The sequence below is a fragment of the Delphinapterus leucas genome, chromosome 3 (assembly GCF_059928025.1).
Source record: "Delphinapterus leucas isolate spDelLeu-1000000601 "Yukka" chromosome 3, BTC_Dleu_Yukka2, whole genome shotgun sequence".
Taxonomy (NCBI): domain Eukaryota; kingdom Metazoa; phylum Chordata; class Mammalia; order Artiodactyla; family Monodontidae; genus Delphinapterus; species Delphinapterus leucas.
In genome coordinates this window covers 131,813,925-131,827,864 of record NC_143131.1, presented here as the reverse complement: position 1 = coordinate 131,827,864, position 13,940 = coordinate 131,813,925, and the positions used below count along the sequence as shown (strand labels likewise).

General features: G+C 49.3%; 1 protein-coding gene across 5 annotated transcripts in view; it reads right to left on the bottom strand.

The window, feature by feature from the left end:
- Positions 1 to 13,940, bottom strand: part of LARP1 (La ribonucleoprotein 1, translational regulator) — a 54,588-nt gene that overhangs the window by 7,138 nt on the left and 33,510 nt on the right. For 3 of the 5 annotated variants that reach the window (XM_089909604.1, XM_089909602.1, XM_022590215.3), the window contains exons 2-15: positions 13,729 to 13,790; positions 13,395 to 13,460; positions 12,277 to 12,451; positions 11,222 to 11,350; positions 10,938 to 11,144; positions 10,678 to 10,840; positions 9,705 to 9,849; positions 5,775 to 5,949; positions 5,503 to 5,672; positions 2,919 to 3,311; positions 2,008 to 2,131; positions 1,680 to 1,885; positions 1,111 to 1,217; positions 93 to 244 (exon numbers count right to left, since the gene is read on the bottom strand). In XM_089909604.1, the coding sequence (XP_089765730.1) occupies positions 93 to 244; positions 1,111 to 1,217; positions 1,680 to 1,885; positions 2,008 to 2,131; positions 2,919 to 3,311; positions 5,503 to 5,672; positions 5,775 to 5,949; positions 9,705 to 9,849; positions 10,678 to 10,840; positions 10,938 to 11,144; positions 11,222 to 11,350; positions 12,277 to 12,451; positions 13,395 to 13,460; positions 13,729 to 13,790 (2,274 nt within the window). The remainder of the gene's footprint in view (positions 1 to 92; positions 245 to 1,110; positions 1,218 to 1,679; positions 1,886 to 2,007; positions 2,132 to 2,918; positions 3,312 to 5,502; positions 5,673 to 5,774; positions 5,950 to 9,704; positions 9,850 to 10,677; positions 10,841 to 10,937; positions 11,145 to 11,221; positions 11,351 to 12,276; positions 12,452 to 13,394; positions 13,461 to 13,728; positions 13,791 to 13,940) is intronic. The other 2 variants (XM_089909601.1, XM_089909603.1) reach the window with 2 other exon arrangements.

Sequence of the window (13,940 nt, the reverse complement as noted above, 5' to 3'; positions counted from 1 at the left end):
GTTAGAGAAAATAGTCACCTGCTCCACCAGCCCTTACACTGGATCTAAGCAGTGGTCCAGGAAGCTCAGCCCTCTCCCTCTGTGCTTCTTACCGTTAAGGCAGCGCCTACGATACTTGTGGTAGACGTGTTGTGTGAAGCCGTTTTCCTTGAGCAGCTCGTGGGAAGGATGCTGGAACTTGGGCAGCGATTGAGGGGTACAGCCATAGCTGCCAACCGCAGGCGTGCCTTCTGAGGGGCTGGAGCTATAGAGACCATGAAACAGATAGTGTCACCAGGTTCCTCAGACCCGCCAGCCATCAAATAGGAGGGGCCCCTCTGGTCTCTTCCAGCAGCCAAGATCCAGCCTCTCACAGTGCAACAAACAAAGAGGCCCAGGTACTGTGCTAGGCCCGTAACTTATTATATATATCCATGGGTCTCACTCTTTGTACCAACCTTTGGATGCTTTTTTAACAAAGAGGTCACTGGGGCTCACAGAGACTGCGAGTCTTGCCCTGGGTCACAGAGCTAATATTTAACTTCCCAGATCTGTACAGTGCGCAAACCTGAGCTTTTAGCCATTTACTTATCCCGTGTTAACATTTGACTTTCCTTAATGAGCTGTAATGGGTTAACCCAAACATATTTTTCTTAAAACCATGCCTGTCTTTGCAGGGAGTAGACTGCATAGGTCAGTGGCTCCCAAATCTTGCTTTGGAACTGAGAACACTAGGGTAGTTTTCCTGAGAAAAAATTAAAAGGAATCTGGGCCCTACTCCCTGAAGCTCAGTTAGGAGATCTAGGGTGGGGTCCAGGAACCTGTATCTTTATTCAACTCCCTAGCTATCTTGAGGGAGGCAGCAGACACCCACTTTTGAAATCAACTGAGCTATCCCGCTGAGAGAATGCCATGTGGCCGCCACACTTCAGAAGGCAGCCTTCCTCTTTCTGGGGTCTGGATTAAGCTCTCTAGACTACTCCTGCTTTTTTGGATTTGGATGAGGGCACCTTCCTTAAATTTCCTTTAATTTGCAGACCAAAGAGTTTCTCTCTTCTTGGTCCCATCAATGTCACGGCTCTGCTGCCCGCCCTGCAGTCAGCCTGACCTCCCTTCCCCACTGTCCCATACCTTATGGAAGCAGTCCGGGGCCTGTGCTCGCGGGAATCCATCACCCAGCCCACGTGACTCTCCAAGGGTGGGTTCGAGCTGTGTCTGGTCTTCCTTTTCCGAGGCATCTGCAAAGGTCAGTCCGGGACTTGTTACTAATTGTACTCATCCAACACTGAGGAGCATCAAGCATTTGTAGGACTAAGATTCCCTCCTAGGTGTGAGTTATCTCACAATTTATAAAGCATTTTCATGTCTGTTTTCACATGATGTCCACAGCTGTAAGCTAGGAGCTGACACGCCTACTTCACAGATGAGGAGATCGAGGCTTGCTGGTGACATGATCTGCTCAAGGACCCACACCTGGTCAGTCCTCCTTAGGCCTTACCATGGCTACATGCGGCCACCACTCCCACGCCCAGTCCATCTTGCAGATGTGTCACTCAATCCTGGTGGGCCCACCAGCCTAAGAATACGGAGCAGGTGGGGGACGTGGCACTTTCTTGGCTCAAGGCAAGAGAGAGAAGCAGAGCCCTGGAATGCACTGAAGTGAGCCCAAGACTCTTAGCAGCTCAGCAGGAACGCCTCACCTTAGCATCTAGCGTCCGACCTTCCTTCACCACTGGATAAAACCGTGACGTCTGGCTTGAGTCTTTGAGCTGCGGTGTCCGGGGAGTGCGAGGGGTCCTGGCGTTGCGATAGTTTGGCGACTCTGGGACAGTGGTTGGTAGAGAGCGGGCAATGGTGGAGGGCTCAGGGGCACCAAACAGCTTGTTGGCCAGGGCGTCAGTGGGAACTGCAGAGGCAGAGTGGGGACAGTAAGCAGAGGTAGGCCTGTGAATGCCTGTCCCTGTAAGGCCCCGTCGGACGGCTCCAGACCCTCCCACCCAGGCCAGGGTGGCAGGTGTCACCTCTCACCTTGCTGGAAGCGAGGTGGTCCAGGAGGGACCTCTTGGTTGGGATCCACAGGGGGCTCAGGGGTTAGTGTGTCAAACTGCTCCCGACTGATCATGTTGACTTTCTTGAAGTTCTCGACTTCTTGCTGCAGAGGATACGAGATTGGGGTGGGGCAGGGGGGGAGGGATGCTGGTAAGAAGACTGCCCTAGCCTGTTTAGGGATCAAGACATGCAAGAAGCTGAAGAGGGCAGCTCCTGCGACCACATACATGGAATTCTGGTCCCCAGGCTCTCAGCTGCCCCGTCACTATCCTCGACCCCAGGTACCCAGGCATGAGTGTGCTAACCCAGAAGGGGGGAGTACTTGCCCAGCCCTCTCTGCAGCAGCACTGAGGTCAGACTCCGGTTCCCCAGGAACGTGCTGTAGACCCCCCCCCACCCCGATTCTCTTCGGGCAATTCTCTCCTCATCGCCACCAAACACACTACTACTCACAACAGACGCTCACCAAAGGCCAACCGACCCCCACACATACCCACTCTGTAAACACCTACTATACCAGTTTTGACTGTTTCCAGGTAGCAGTGATTTTTTAAAAGACCTATCTTTCCTCCACATTTCACACTCAAAGCAAGTTCCTCAAAAGGCTTTTAAACTTTTATATATGCCTAACAGAAATGACGATCCAATCCCTAACCTATTCCTCACCAAAGTGCCTAGCCAACTTAAGACATTGAACACGGACGCTCAAGGAGCAGAGTGACCAGCTCTTACACTGGCACAGTCCACAGTGTTCACGTCGAGCATCACCCCCTCTTGTTAGAGGAGGATGCTGAGGCTCTGTGCCCAAGGTCACACGGCTTGTCAGCCTTCCCCTTCCACACGTTACAGGCACCCCAGGCCCCACCACCACTGCTAGGCCCAAGACTCACCTTGATCTGGGAATACTCGGGTTCAAACTTCTCAGTCCACAGGTCCTGCTCGTAGTAGAAGAGCCCATCGTTAATGACCTTGGCCAGCTCAGCGCTCATCTTGGCACGCGAGGTGTGGTTGCCTGTGCGGTCCCCCCCCGGGTGCCGGCGCATGTAAGGTGGCGTCTGGGTGACAATGAGGATCTTGTTGACATCCCGGTCATCAATCTCATAGTCAGAGTCCTCATCAGACCAGGCGGTAAAGGTGTTCTTCCGCCCATCCATCTGCTCCATTTCCTCGTCAAACAGGAAATCCAGTTCCTCTTGCTCATCTTGATCCTTGGACATGAGCTGCTGGGAGGGCAGCTGCTGAGGCAGAGTAGTCGGGTGGAGGAACCGGGGCTCCTCTGACTTCTAACATGGGGGCAGACCAAGGAGAAAGGGAATCACCAGGGCATCACCTTATGCCAGGCCCTGTCGCTGTGCCCTGGGAGAAGCCCTGACCCCTCAACATGGGACTGTTACAACTGCGGCCCTGATGATGCCAGCAAGTCACAGCTGTCAGCCTCGGAGTCAGCCTCATGGAAAAAGGATGTCCCGTACGAGTCCAGGTTTCTCCGCTCACAGCTCACATCACAGTCATTCATAAACACTGAGATAACAACTTCCCTGCACGTAGGGACTGCACTCTCATTTACCTAAATGTGTATCCTCCACAGCACCTGGCCTGAGAGTGGGTACAAGTTCAACAGGCTGATTCATCCATTTGTCCATCCCCAACACCTCCCAATAAACTGGAAGCTTCAGCAGGCAAGAACCACAGCTGCCCTGCCTTCCATCCTATCCAGTACTTAGACTGGGATCCAGCAACAGCACACGTTCAACTACTTGATAAATGGGCAAGTACCCACTGGTACCAGGCCCTGTATGAAGATGCTAAAAGCAGAAAAAGAACAAGACCAGGTCCTTGAATTTATGGAGCTCTCAGTTTAGTGGGAGAAAAAGTCAACCAACCAACCAACTGCAGTGTGTTATGGTAAGGACTATAAATAGGCCTCGTGGGAGTACATAGGGAGTAGCACTTAACCAGCTGGGGGTGGGAGTGGGGACAGTCGGGGAAGGCTTCCCAGAAGAAGTGACTATGAAAGGACGCGCATAAGTAAGCCAGATGAAGGCAGGGACAGAGACAGCGAGAGGCAAAAAGAAAACAAACAAAAACACAGCATGTCCCAAAGGCAAGAGAAAACAAGACTGCTTTCAGCCAAAACAAAGTATTCCAGAGTGCTGATAGGCTGAATTTATCTGAAATCTTGGAAGTAAAGCATCTGTCTACCCCATAGTATATATCTAAACGTCAATTCCCTGCTGTGCAAAGCGCTTTCTGTATAAACTCTAACCCTATTCTCTTTTGGAAGGTTCACCATAGGTCAGGTGGGAGAGGGGGCTCGAATTCTGGAATGGGAGCTAAGCACAGCTCCACCTTTCCAAAGCCTTTGCAGTCTGCAGCACTGAACTGAACTCTGTCAGGTCCTTGTGCACTTACTACCCTAGCCTCTCCTCATGACTCCAGCCTAACCTCTGACACTTTCTGGAAGACCGCAGCCAGAACAGGCTGGGAGGTCGGGGTATAAACAGGAAGGGAGGAAGAAGGAGTTGAGCGGGGTGGTCACAATGGAAAAGGGAGCACAGAATTCCATAAACCCAAAGTCCAAGGTCACCTCTGAGGCCTCCTCACAAGCCCCAGACCAAGAAGGTCTCCAAAGAAGGGATGGCAATGGGCAGGTGAATGGAGCAAAAGTCTGCTCCTGGAAAAGGGGCAGTAATTTTAGTTCGAGACTGAAACACTTCTCTAACAGGGGACTAAATGTGAGCTATTCATATATTGCTTTACTATTTCTAGAGCAGTCTAATCCCTCCTTACTTCCATCCGAAGACGGAGAAAATGAAGCCTTGAGATATTAAAGAAGCTTCCCAAGGTCAGCAGCCAGCAATGACAGGCGACCTGTGTTCTAGTCTAGACTCTGTCCAGACCGTGTGTCTGCTCCCCATCCCTTCCCTCCTCAGAAGGTCTGAGGGGCTTATATATGGGACAGTGAGGACAAATTCAGGGGGAAGGCACTAAAAATGCAGCCCCAGGGATTTAGATGGGGTCAAAAGAACAGCCAAGGGACCTCCCTGGCAGCCCGGTGGTTAAGACTCCGCTTTGCCACTGCAGGGAGCATGTGTTCGATCCCTGGTCGGGGAACTAAGATCCCGCATGCCACATGGAGTGGCCAAAACCAAAAAGAACAGGCAAATGTTAAGAAACACTTAATACTTAATGAGACACTGCTGCCAGAGGCTGCATCATCTCCTCCTGTGAAAAATGCCACTCAGGATCTCACGGAGCTAAGGTTGTCCTGAGGGGTGATCCCCACTGGAAATGGAAACAGGCCATATCAGCCTTCCTGCAGTCACTGGTGACCTCCAGCTCGCATTACAACCCTGAGCCACCCAGCTTGCCTGCCAGCCTCTACAAGCCCAGAGCTCTGTGCCTTTGCAACACCCCTCCCCACACTCCAGGCCAGGCCCCTAGAACCCAGGGTGCGTGGCAGGCCTCACTCACCTTGGGTCGTGCTGGGGAGGGCCGAGGTCTTTTCTTCACTTCAATCCAGTTCTCAGAATCCAGGTCAGGGAGGCTGGCAGACAGGCCCTTGGGCAGGGTCTTTAGGTTGCTGACCTCCTCTGTTTTAGTTGGCACTGGGGTGACAGCACGGGGAGAGCCAGGCGCCGACTCTAAAGGGTGGAAAGGGGAGATCCTCATCCCTCCAGCCCTCCTCCTGATGGCCAGAGGACAAGGGCAACAGGGAGGCATCCACATGCCAGCAGGGTACCTACCTGTCTCCTTCTGATAGTGCTGGCGGGGCACAAACTCTGGGCAGTTGAGAAGCTGGGAGAAATCAGTCTGGGAATAATCCACTATTGGGGGACCAGGAAGAGGCCATTTCTCTGGCTCCTCCCTTCGGCGGACTTTTTCATCAACGATCTCCACCACCTTGCTGTCCTTTAGGGCCTGCAGGGTTGAGAAAGAGGGAGAAGATGCAGAGGAAAGACACAGACAGACTGAGATCTTGGAAGCTGGTAGATGACTGAGCCCCATGAGCTCAGGGATAAGTCCAGTGCTGGCAGGAGTATAAGAAAACTGGTACCATCTTCCACGACCAGCAGACGGGTGAGATGTTCAAACTTGTAGGAGGGTACCAACATGAAAAACACACCTGCCCTTTGACCCTGCCATTCTACTTCCAGGAATCAGCCCCACAGAAATACTTGCACAAACAGGTGACAACATAAGATCTGGATATAAGGCCATTCACAGCAACATTGTCTGTAAAAGGAAAAAACTGGAAACTACCTACGCTTGCCACCACATAAGCAATTTAAACCAATTATGGCACATCCATTCAATGGAACACTATTCAGGCTTTAAAATCAGCTTCAAATGCGCTGAGGTGGTAAGAGTCACAAAAAAGCAGGTGTAAGTCAGTGAGTTTAAGATCCCATTGGGGGACTTCCCTGGCGGTCCAGTGGTTAAGACTTCGCCTTCCAGGGACTTCCCTGGTGGCGCAGTGGGTAAGACTCCACGCTCCCAATGCAGGGTGCCCAGGTTCAATCCCTCGTCGGGGAACTAGATCCCACATGCATGTTGCAACTTAAAAGAGTTCACATGCCGCAACCAAGGAGCCCATCTGCCTCAACTAAGGAGCCTGCCTGTCGCAACTAAGACCCAGCGCCACCAAATTAATTAACTAAAACGAGAAAAAGACTTTGACTTCCAATGCAGGGGGTGAGGGTTTGATCCCTGGTCGGGGAGCTAAGATCCCACATGCCTTGAGGTCAAAAAACCAAAACATAAAACAGAAGCAGTATTGTAACAAATTAAATAAAGACTTAAAAAAAAAACAAAAAGATCCCATTGGTGTTTGAATTTTTTGGTGTTTGAATTTTTAAGTAAAAACATACAAATGCACACAAATTTTTCTAGGATTCACAGGTAAAGTGCTCCAGGTGTTTATCTCTGGGAAAAAGGGTGAAAAATGGAGGGGGGAGAAGAGTTTCCTTTTAAAAATCTTTTAGGGGCTTCCCTGGTGGTGCAGTGGTTAAGAATCCGCCTGCCAATGCAGGGAACACGGGCTCCAGCCCTGGTCCGGGAAGATCCCACATACCACAGAGCAGCTAAGCCCATGCGCCACAACGACTGAGCCTGCGCTCTAGAGCCCGCGAGCCACTACTGAAGCCTGTGCGCCTACAGCCTGTGCTCCGCAACAAGAGAAGCCACCGCAACGAGAAGCCCGCGCACCGCAACTAAGAGTAGCCCCCGCTCACCGCGACTAGAGAAAGACAGCGCGCGCAGCAACAAAGACCCAGTGCAGTCAAAAATAAATAAAATAAAATAAATGAATTTATTAAAAATTAAAATTAAAAAAAATAAAAATCTTTAAAATGGAAGGGGAAAACATTTTAACATGTGACAACATACTGTGTTGGTGAGGCTGGGGAAGAGGCACTCTCATATACTGCTGGTGAGAATGCAAAAGGCACACCCACTAGAAAGGGAATCAGGTAACAGCAAAATTACATATGCATTTGCCTTTCAGTTCAACCATCCCACTTCTAGAAATCTACACCAAAGACACGGGCTAAAACATGAAAAGATTATATATATATATGCACCTGTAAATAAGAATGAGGAGTACCTTTCTTCTACTACTACTACTACTACTACACGGTCAGCTCCCAGATATATTAAGTGAAAGCAAAAAAAGCGTGAAGAAATACATGTGCTATATGTTACCGTTCATCTAAGAAAGGGGAAGTATATAATACCCACAGAGGCATTTACTTAATTTTTTTAATAGAAAGATTCAAGAAAGGTTGCTAATAGTAAAAGAAAGGGAAAAAGGTGTAAGTAAGAAAATTTTAAGTCCGGCTTCTATGAACATACCCTCTGACTTTGGAACCACATAAATGTTTTCTATAAATGTAAAACAAACATGAAGACGTAAGAAAGCAATCCCCAAAACGTGAAAGCAAAGCGAAGCTAATGAAACTAATATATATTAAGTTAAAGAAACAACCACAAAAAAATTATTTCAAGTTGAAAATAGTCACTGACTGTATAAATAGGAAAAAAAACTTTTTAGGAGTAGGAGAGGTACTATAAGTATAATGTGTATAAACTGTAGAGTAAAACAAATGAATAGTTATGTTGATGTTGTTAGGAATTAGGATTTTTGGCATGGGAGAAAGTAGTAGTTACAGATAAAAGATACTTGGGGTTATGTATAGACCCTACAGAAATTTTAATAGAAAATATCAGTACAATCTCATGATGTATTTTATTAAAACAAACAAACAAAAAGCTCTAGAAACATCGACCAATCAAGTAGCAATAAACACCGCTACAACTCAAACTGTGTTATCTAAATACCAAAAACACCACTTCCCCAAAATAGAGGACCCAGAGTTCCTTAAAAAAAACGGCCAATTTCAGATCTGGGACAGGAAATGTACAAGATGAAGCAGGGTCCCACTGGCCAAAGACACAACAATTTGATTCAGCATAATCACTACAATAATTTTGAAATAAACAAAATGTCTGAACCTACAAGTTTGTAATGATATTAAATGATACTAACACAAAAAAAAACAAACTCGAAACGCACTGTTCACCTTTGAAGGCTATTAGGGATCAGCTCATAATTCTGAAAACTGGTTAACAAAGGAAAAGATCAAGCACTTATCTGCCCTTCCTGTACAAAGTATATATACTTCTTGGTAACCAAATAGTTGATAATGCAAAGTACCTCCTTAAAGAGGTATTCCAGCTAACAAATAAAGACAGATTGACAGAATATAAACATTTTGTAGTCCCTAATGAAGTAACAGACAGTGATTTGCAGTTTATATGGCAAAAAAGAGAACCAAGTGAAGCATTAAGTGACATCTGAGAGAATATATCACTATCTATAAAGTATTCTTGACGAGGAGGGAAAAAAAAAAACAAAACAACCAAAACCGGAATCTCATCAGGCTTCTCAAGAACCAATTTACAAAAAAATCTGGAGTACAGAAGAACATGTGAAATGATACCACTCTGTCCTATGGAAAATTCTACAAGATATACAATCTAGCATATTCAAAAAATAAACTGCAAGGAAAAAGAGAGGGAGAGGAGGAGACTTAATAAGACAATAATATTGGTCTTATCTGGATCCTGATTCTCATAAACTACCAAAACATTTTTGACAAGTGGGGTGAATTTGCAACTGACGAGATATTTGGTGATATTAAAGAACTGTTAATATTTTTACATGCAATAATCATATACTGATTATTTTTTTTTAACAGGCCTTTATCTTTTAGACACAGATACTGAAACATGGATGAAATGTCAGATTACCGGAGAGTTCCTTCAAAGTAATCTGGGAAAGGAAACATGAGGAGACAGATGGAATAAGACTGGCCATGCAGCTGATAGATGCTGAGGCTGGGTGATGGGCTCATTATACCATTGTGTCTACTTTTGTAAATTTTCCGTAATAAAGGGATGGGTGGGGGGAGGGGAGAGAGAGAGAGGGAGGGAAGGGGAAGGGGAGGGGGAGGGGAGGGGGAGGGGGAGAGAGGCTGGCCAAGCCTTGGAATCTTAGCGTAAGTAATGAGATGAGGACTCTTCCAGGGTTTTCTGCCTCGGCCCAAATTCCAGCTCCTTAATTAAGTAAGGACCTTTCTTTCCTCTGCACCCCAGCCCCAGGGAGGGAGACATACCGCAAAAATGAGTGAAATGTCAGTGGTAAGGGCCTGTACTCGGTGGAAGGACGCAATAAGTGTGATGGGAAGGAAACCGTCAGCATCCATTTTCCGTCGCAGGAAGAAGTCTCGCTCTAAATTGTCCACGCTGAAGTAGTATTCACTAGGTGGAGGGGAGAAGAAGTATGATTGCTTCATCATCTGTGAATATGCCTTCCTCGTTCTGTACACTCCAGGAAGCTCACATAGCCTCTGACCAACCCTGTCCCTACTGTGCTTAATAGTCCTAAAGGCTGAAAAGAGATGATGTTATCCTTTCATGGCTCCCTAACCTTGGGTCAAACTTCTCTCTGCCCTTCAGCCTCTTTGTATGCCTGACAAACGCCTCATCCTCCTTTAAAACCCAGCCCCAATCCTGTTGGTCACTTTCTCTTCTGTTCCTGAGCCACTTATCACACTCTTCTGCAATGATCTACTTCCTTGTACGGCTCCCCCACTGGACTGAGAAACAACGCACTAGAGAGGTTAGGAGTTAAGGTTTTGCAAATCAGACAGAAATGGACTCAAATCTGTGCCTTGTCACTTACCAGTTAGGCAAGTTACTGGGCCTGTATGCTCATCAATAAAAAGGGGATAAAACCCAGCTCATAAAAATTAAATAGACAACCATAGGACTAAATAAGAGAAAGCCTGTAACGCATGGAGCACTGAGCCTCACCAATAATGCTAGCGTTCTGAATGCTGCCATTACAAATAAAGGGATAAAGTGGAGCAGAATCTAGACATTTTCTCTCCTTTTTAAAAAAAGGAACGAATTAAGTTTTATAATAGTAGTACAGCTCTCTCAAGTTACCTTTTTCAGCTCCAGCCAGAGGCAGCAACTGCTGCTAGCACCGGAAGGGCCTGCACAGCCCTACTCTACCAGGCTACCATCCTCAGGCAGCCCCCAACCCTACCCACGTCTCCAGGAGGAAAGCGCCTGTCCACTTACATCTGGCGTTTGATGTAGTCTTTAAGCAGCTCCTGGTCCACGCTGTAAAGCTCAGTGCTGCTGACATTGTCAAAGTAGTAGGTGATGTTGTTCATGTACTTGGGGGTGCGCGGCCCCTCTGCACCGTCAAACTTTCGGTAGCCGAACTGGTAGTCAAAATGGGCTAAGGGGGAAACGGGCGTCATGAGGGAGAGGAGACCCCTGCCCGCCCCCCACCGCACTCCCTCGGACATCCCGGAGCCCAAAGGGGCCTCACGTACTTCGAGTGCCACCCCGGCCGCGTCCCCGGCCGCGACCACGCCCCCGTCCACGGCCACGGAAGGAAGCCCGCGCCCCACCAGCCCCATCACTCTTCACACTCGATGTCTCATCCTGGTCGTGCCAGGCAGGCTCCGATTTGGTCTCTGGTTGCCAGGCTGGGGTGGGGGGGGCCACGGGCACGGGCACGTAGGTGGCAGGCTCAGACCCTATGGGGAGAGGGGGCGCCGGGTCAGGCCTGAGGAGGAGCCCCATGCCCAGGCCCTCCATAGTGGGAGGTGCATACCTTTGATCTCCCCGCGGTTGGCAGGTGTGTGTCGTGGCTCCGGCGGGCGAGTAGGGCGAGAGACCAGTTTCTCTCTGGGCACTTCAGGCTTCATGTCTATTTGCAACGGAACCCACTTGTGTTTGTTCCCTGGAGGACAGCATGGGTACAAGAAAGGCTTGAAGGAGAGGTTCCCTCCTGGCCATCCCTACCCCCAACACTTCTGTCCCTGTCTGGGGTCTCAGGCCTGAATCACCATCTGGTGACCTTGGGCAAATTCCTTTCCCTCACCGGACCTCATTTTCATCTCTAAAATAAGAAGGTGGGGGACTTCACTGTGATGGACACTCTTGGTTGACTCCTAATATCAACTTCTCCACCATCAAGAGAACCCCCTCTGGAACCAGACACATGGCAGCCCAGAATCAAGACTGCACCTTCAGGCTCCCTTAGACACGTGCCGAAATTCTGCCCAGGGGAGCTGAGTGGAAGCAGTCAATTCCAGGGTGAGTCCCTAAAACGCAGGGAGCTACTCCCCCCTTTCCCCATCCTGCTAGGTGGAGTGAGTCATCTGGAATGAGAAGAGCCAACACACAGCAAGACAAAGGAATCAAAGAGCTGCACCTGGCCTACTTCCACCCAGCTCTCAGGTGAGAGAAATAACCTTCCATCCTGGTCAGACTCCCTGTTCCTCTGGATATGTATGAGAGCAGCCAAACCTGTACTCTAGCCATTTCAGCCAGAGCAATGGGAACTCCTGTCTTTAAATGAAATCTAACACGGGACAGCAATACATAAAGGCACACAAAGAACACTCTGAGGCACAGACCCCCGCCCCCGTCTTCTGCACTGCTAGAGCCCCAGTGCTGAGGACAGGGCTTACCAAATGCTTGTTAAAGAAAAGGAACTGATGGACAGGTAGCTGGAGTGAAGCTTGCTACCCAGTGGCCTACACCCATCAGCCTCCCCAGGACGTCTTGCAGGGGCTCCTGAGGTTGCTCCAGCAGCCCTGGCGTTCCCACATTTCTTGGTTCTGCCCTACCACCTTCTCCCGAGTCCTGATCCAAGTCACTCACCTTTCTTCTTCTGCCCGCCTCGCTGGTAGTCCTCATCCCCATTCTTCTCCTCCCCCGATTCATCTGATTTGGTTTTCGGGCTCTCCTTACTATCACTCCCCTCTCCTTTCTCCTGTTCCTTCATGTCCTTTTTGGGTGGCAGCTTGCGGGCAGGCTGAGACTTGTGGGACTGTGGCTGCAGCGGGAAGTAGAGGAACAGGGAGGTGATGTGAGTCTGAGAACCTCTTGGGATGGGAAAGAAGGGAGCTCCCTGTCACTGGAAGAACGGGGTTGAGGAGCTGGAGCATGTGACGGCAGGTTGGGCTGCATGTATTCTAAGGTCCTACTTTCACACCTGAGATGCTTTCGCTGGGAAGAGTTGTCAAACAGGCAGGAGGTAGAGGACAACCTGTCTCTCCAGCTTCCTTAAGTCTAAATGACAGAGACAACCCCCAGGGCTGGGGCTGCGGCCTGCAACGGGCAATTGTTTTACTCCCTACAACAGGATCACACAGTTCAGGTCACCTGTGGGACGGAGGAGATGCTGGCCCCTGGTCTGTCCACACCAACCCTATCTGTGAACTAAAGACCAGTGTGGCCAGAGCCAGTGAGGGACCTAGCTGTCAGCCCAGAACAAAAGTGCTGGGAAGGAGAGGACTGACCAGGAGTCCATCTTCTGCTAGGGCTCAGGAAAGCTACATAAGCTTCCCCATGACCTGTGGTCTGGAGGCGGGTACCTGGCCTAATGATCACCGACAGGCAATCCAAGTGTAGTGATGGAGATCACAGGCTTTGGAACAATACAACACACCTGACTTCTAATCCCCACTTGGCCATCAAGGGCTAGTAATTAACTGTCCCCAGCCTCAGTGGCCTCATCTGTAAAATGGGAATTACTGAAGGACCTATCTAGGAGTCACTGAGGGTTAGATGAAATGATGAAAAAACAGCACTTGGCAGTCCCTGACACACAGCAAGGGCGCAAAGAATGATTCTTAGCTATTTCAATGTTGCCCATATGGAACCAACCACTCCTCTTAAAAAAACAGAAAGGTAACAGCTGAGGCTCTGAAAGCTTGAGGCCAAATGTGAACATGTAGACAGAATTCAAACCTGCCCATCCCTCCCCACAGACTCACCTGCACACTCTTGTGGGCTATCTCTCCAGGTGTTGGCCAGTTGATTGCATCTCCAAAGTCACCAACCTGCAAGGCACATTCTATGAGGGCTCCAGGGTAACCCTGCCTCGACCATTCAGGACCTCATCCAAAATACAGCTCCACTGAGAGATCAGAGGCCAAAATCAGTCTGTCCACGAGGACCATCCAAAATGTAGAGACCCAGAAAAAGTGCCCCTGCTATATTCAGAGAGAACCCAGAAGTACCTCGCAGTCCAGAATCACTCACTACAACAGAAAAGAGGCTCCCACCTCCAGGAAGTCCCTGCTTGGGTTGCCAACTCCTATTTCTTACCTTGCTACCTTTGCGCTGTTTAGGAACTGCTGCCCTCACCACCCTGGCCGGAGCAGCATGTTCTGTGGGAACAAGAAGGGAGGGAGAGTTACGCAGAGCCCATGGGAGGGGCCCACAACCACCTCCTCAGCCTCATCACTACCCCACTCCACCAAACAACCTGCAGGCTCCCAAAGGAGGAAGACGCGGTGGGGACGGGAAGGACACATGCT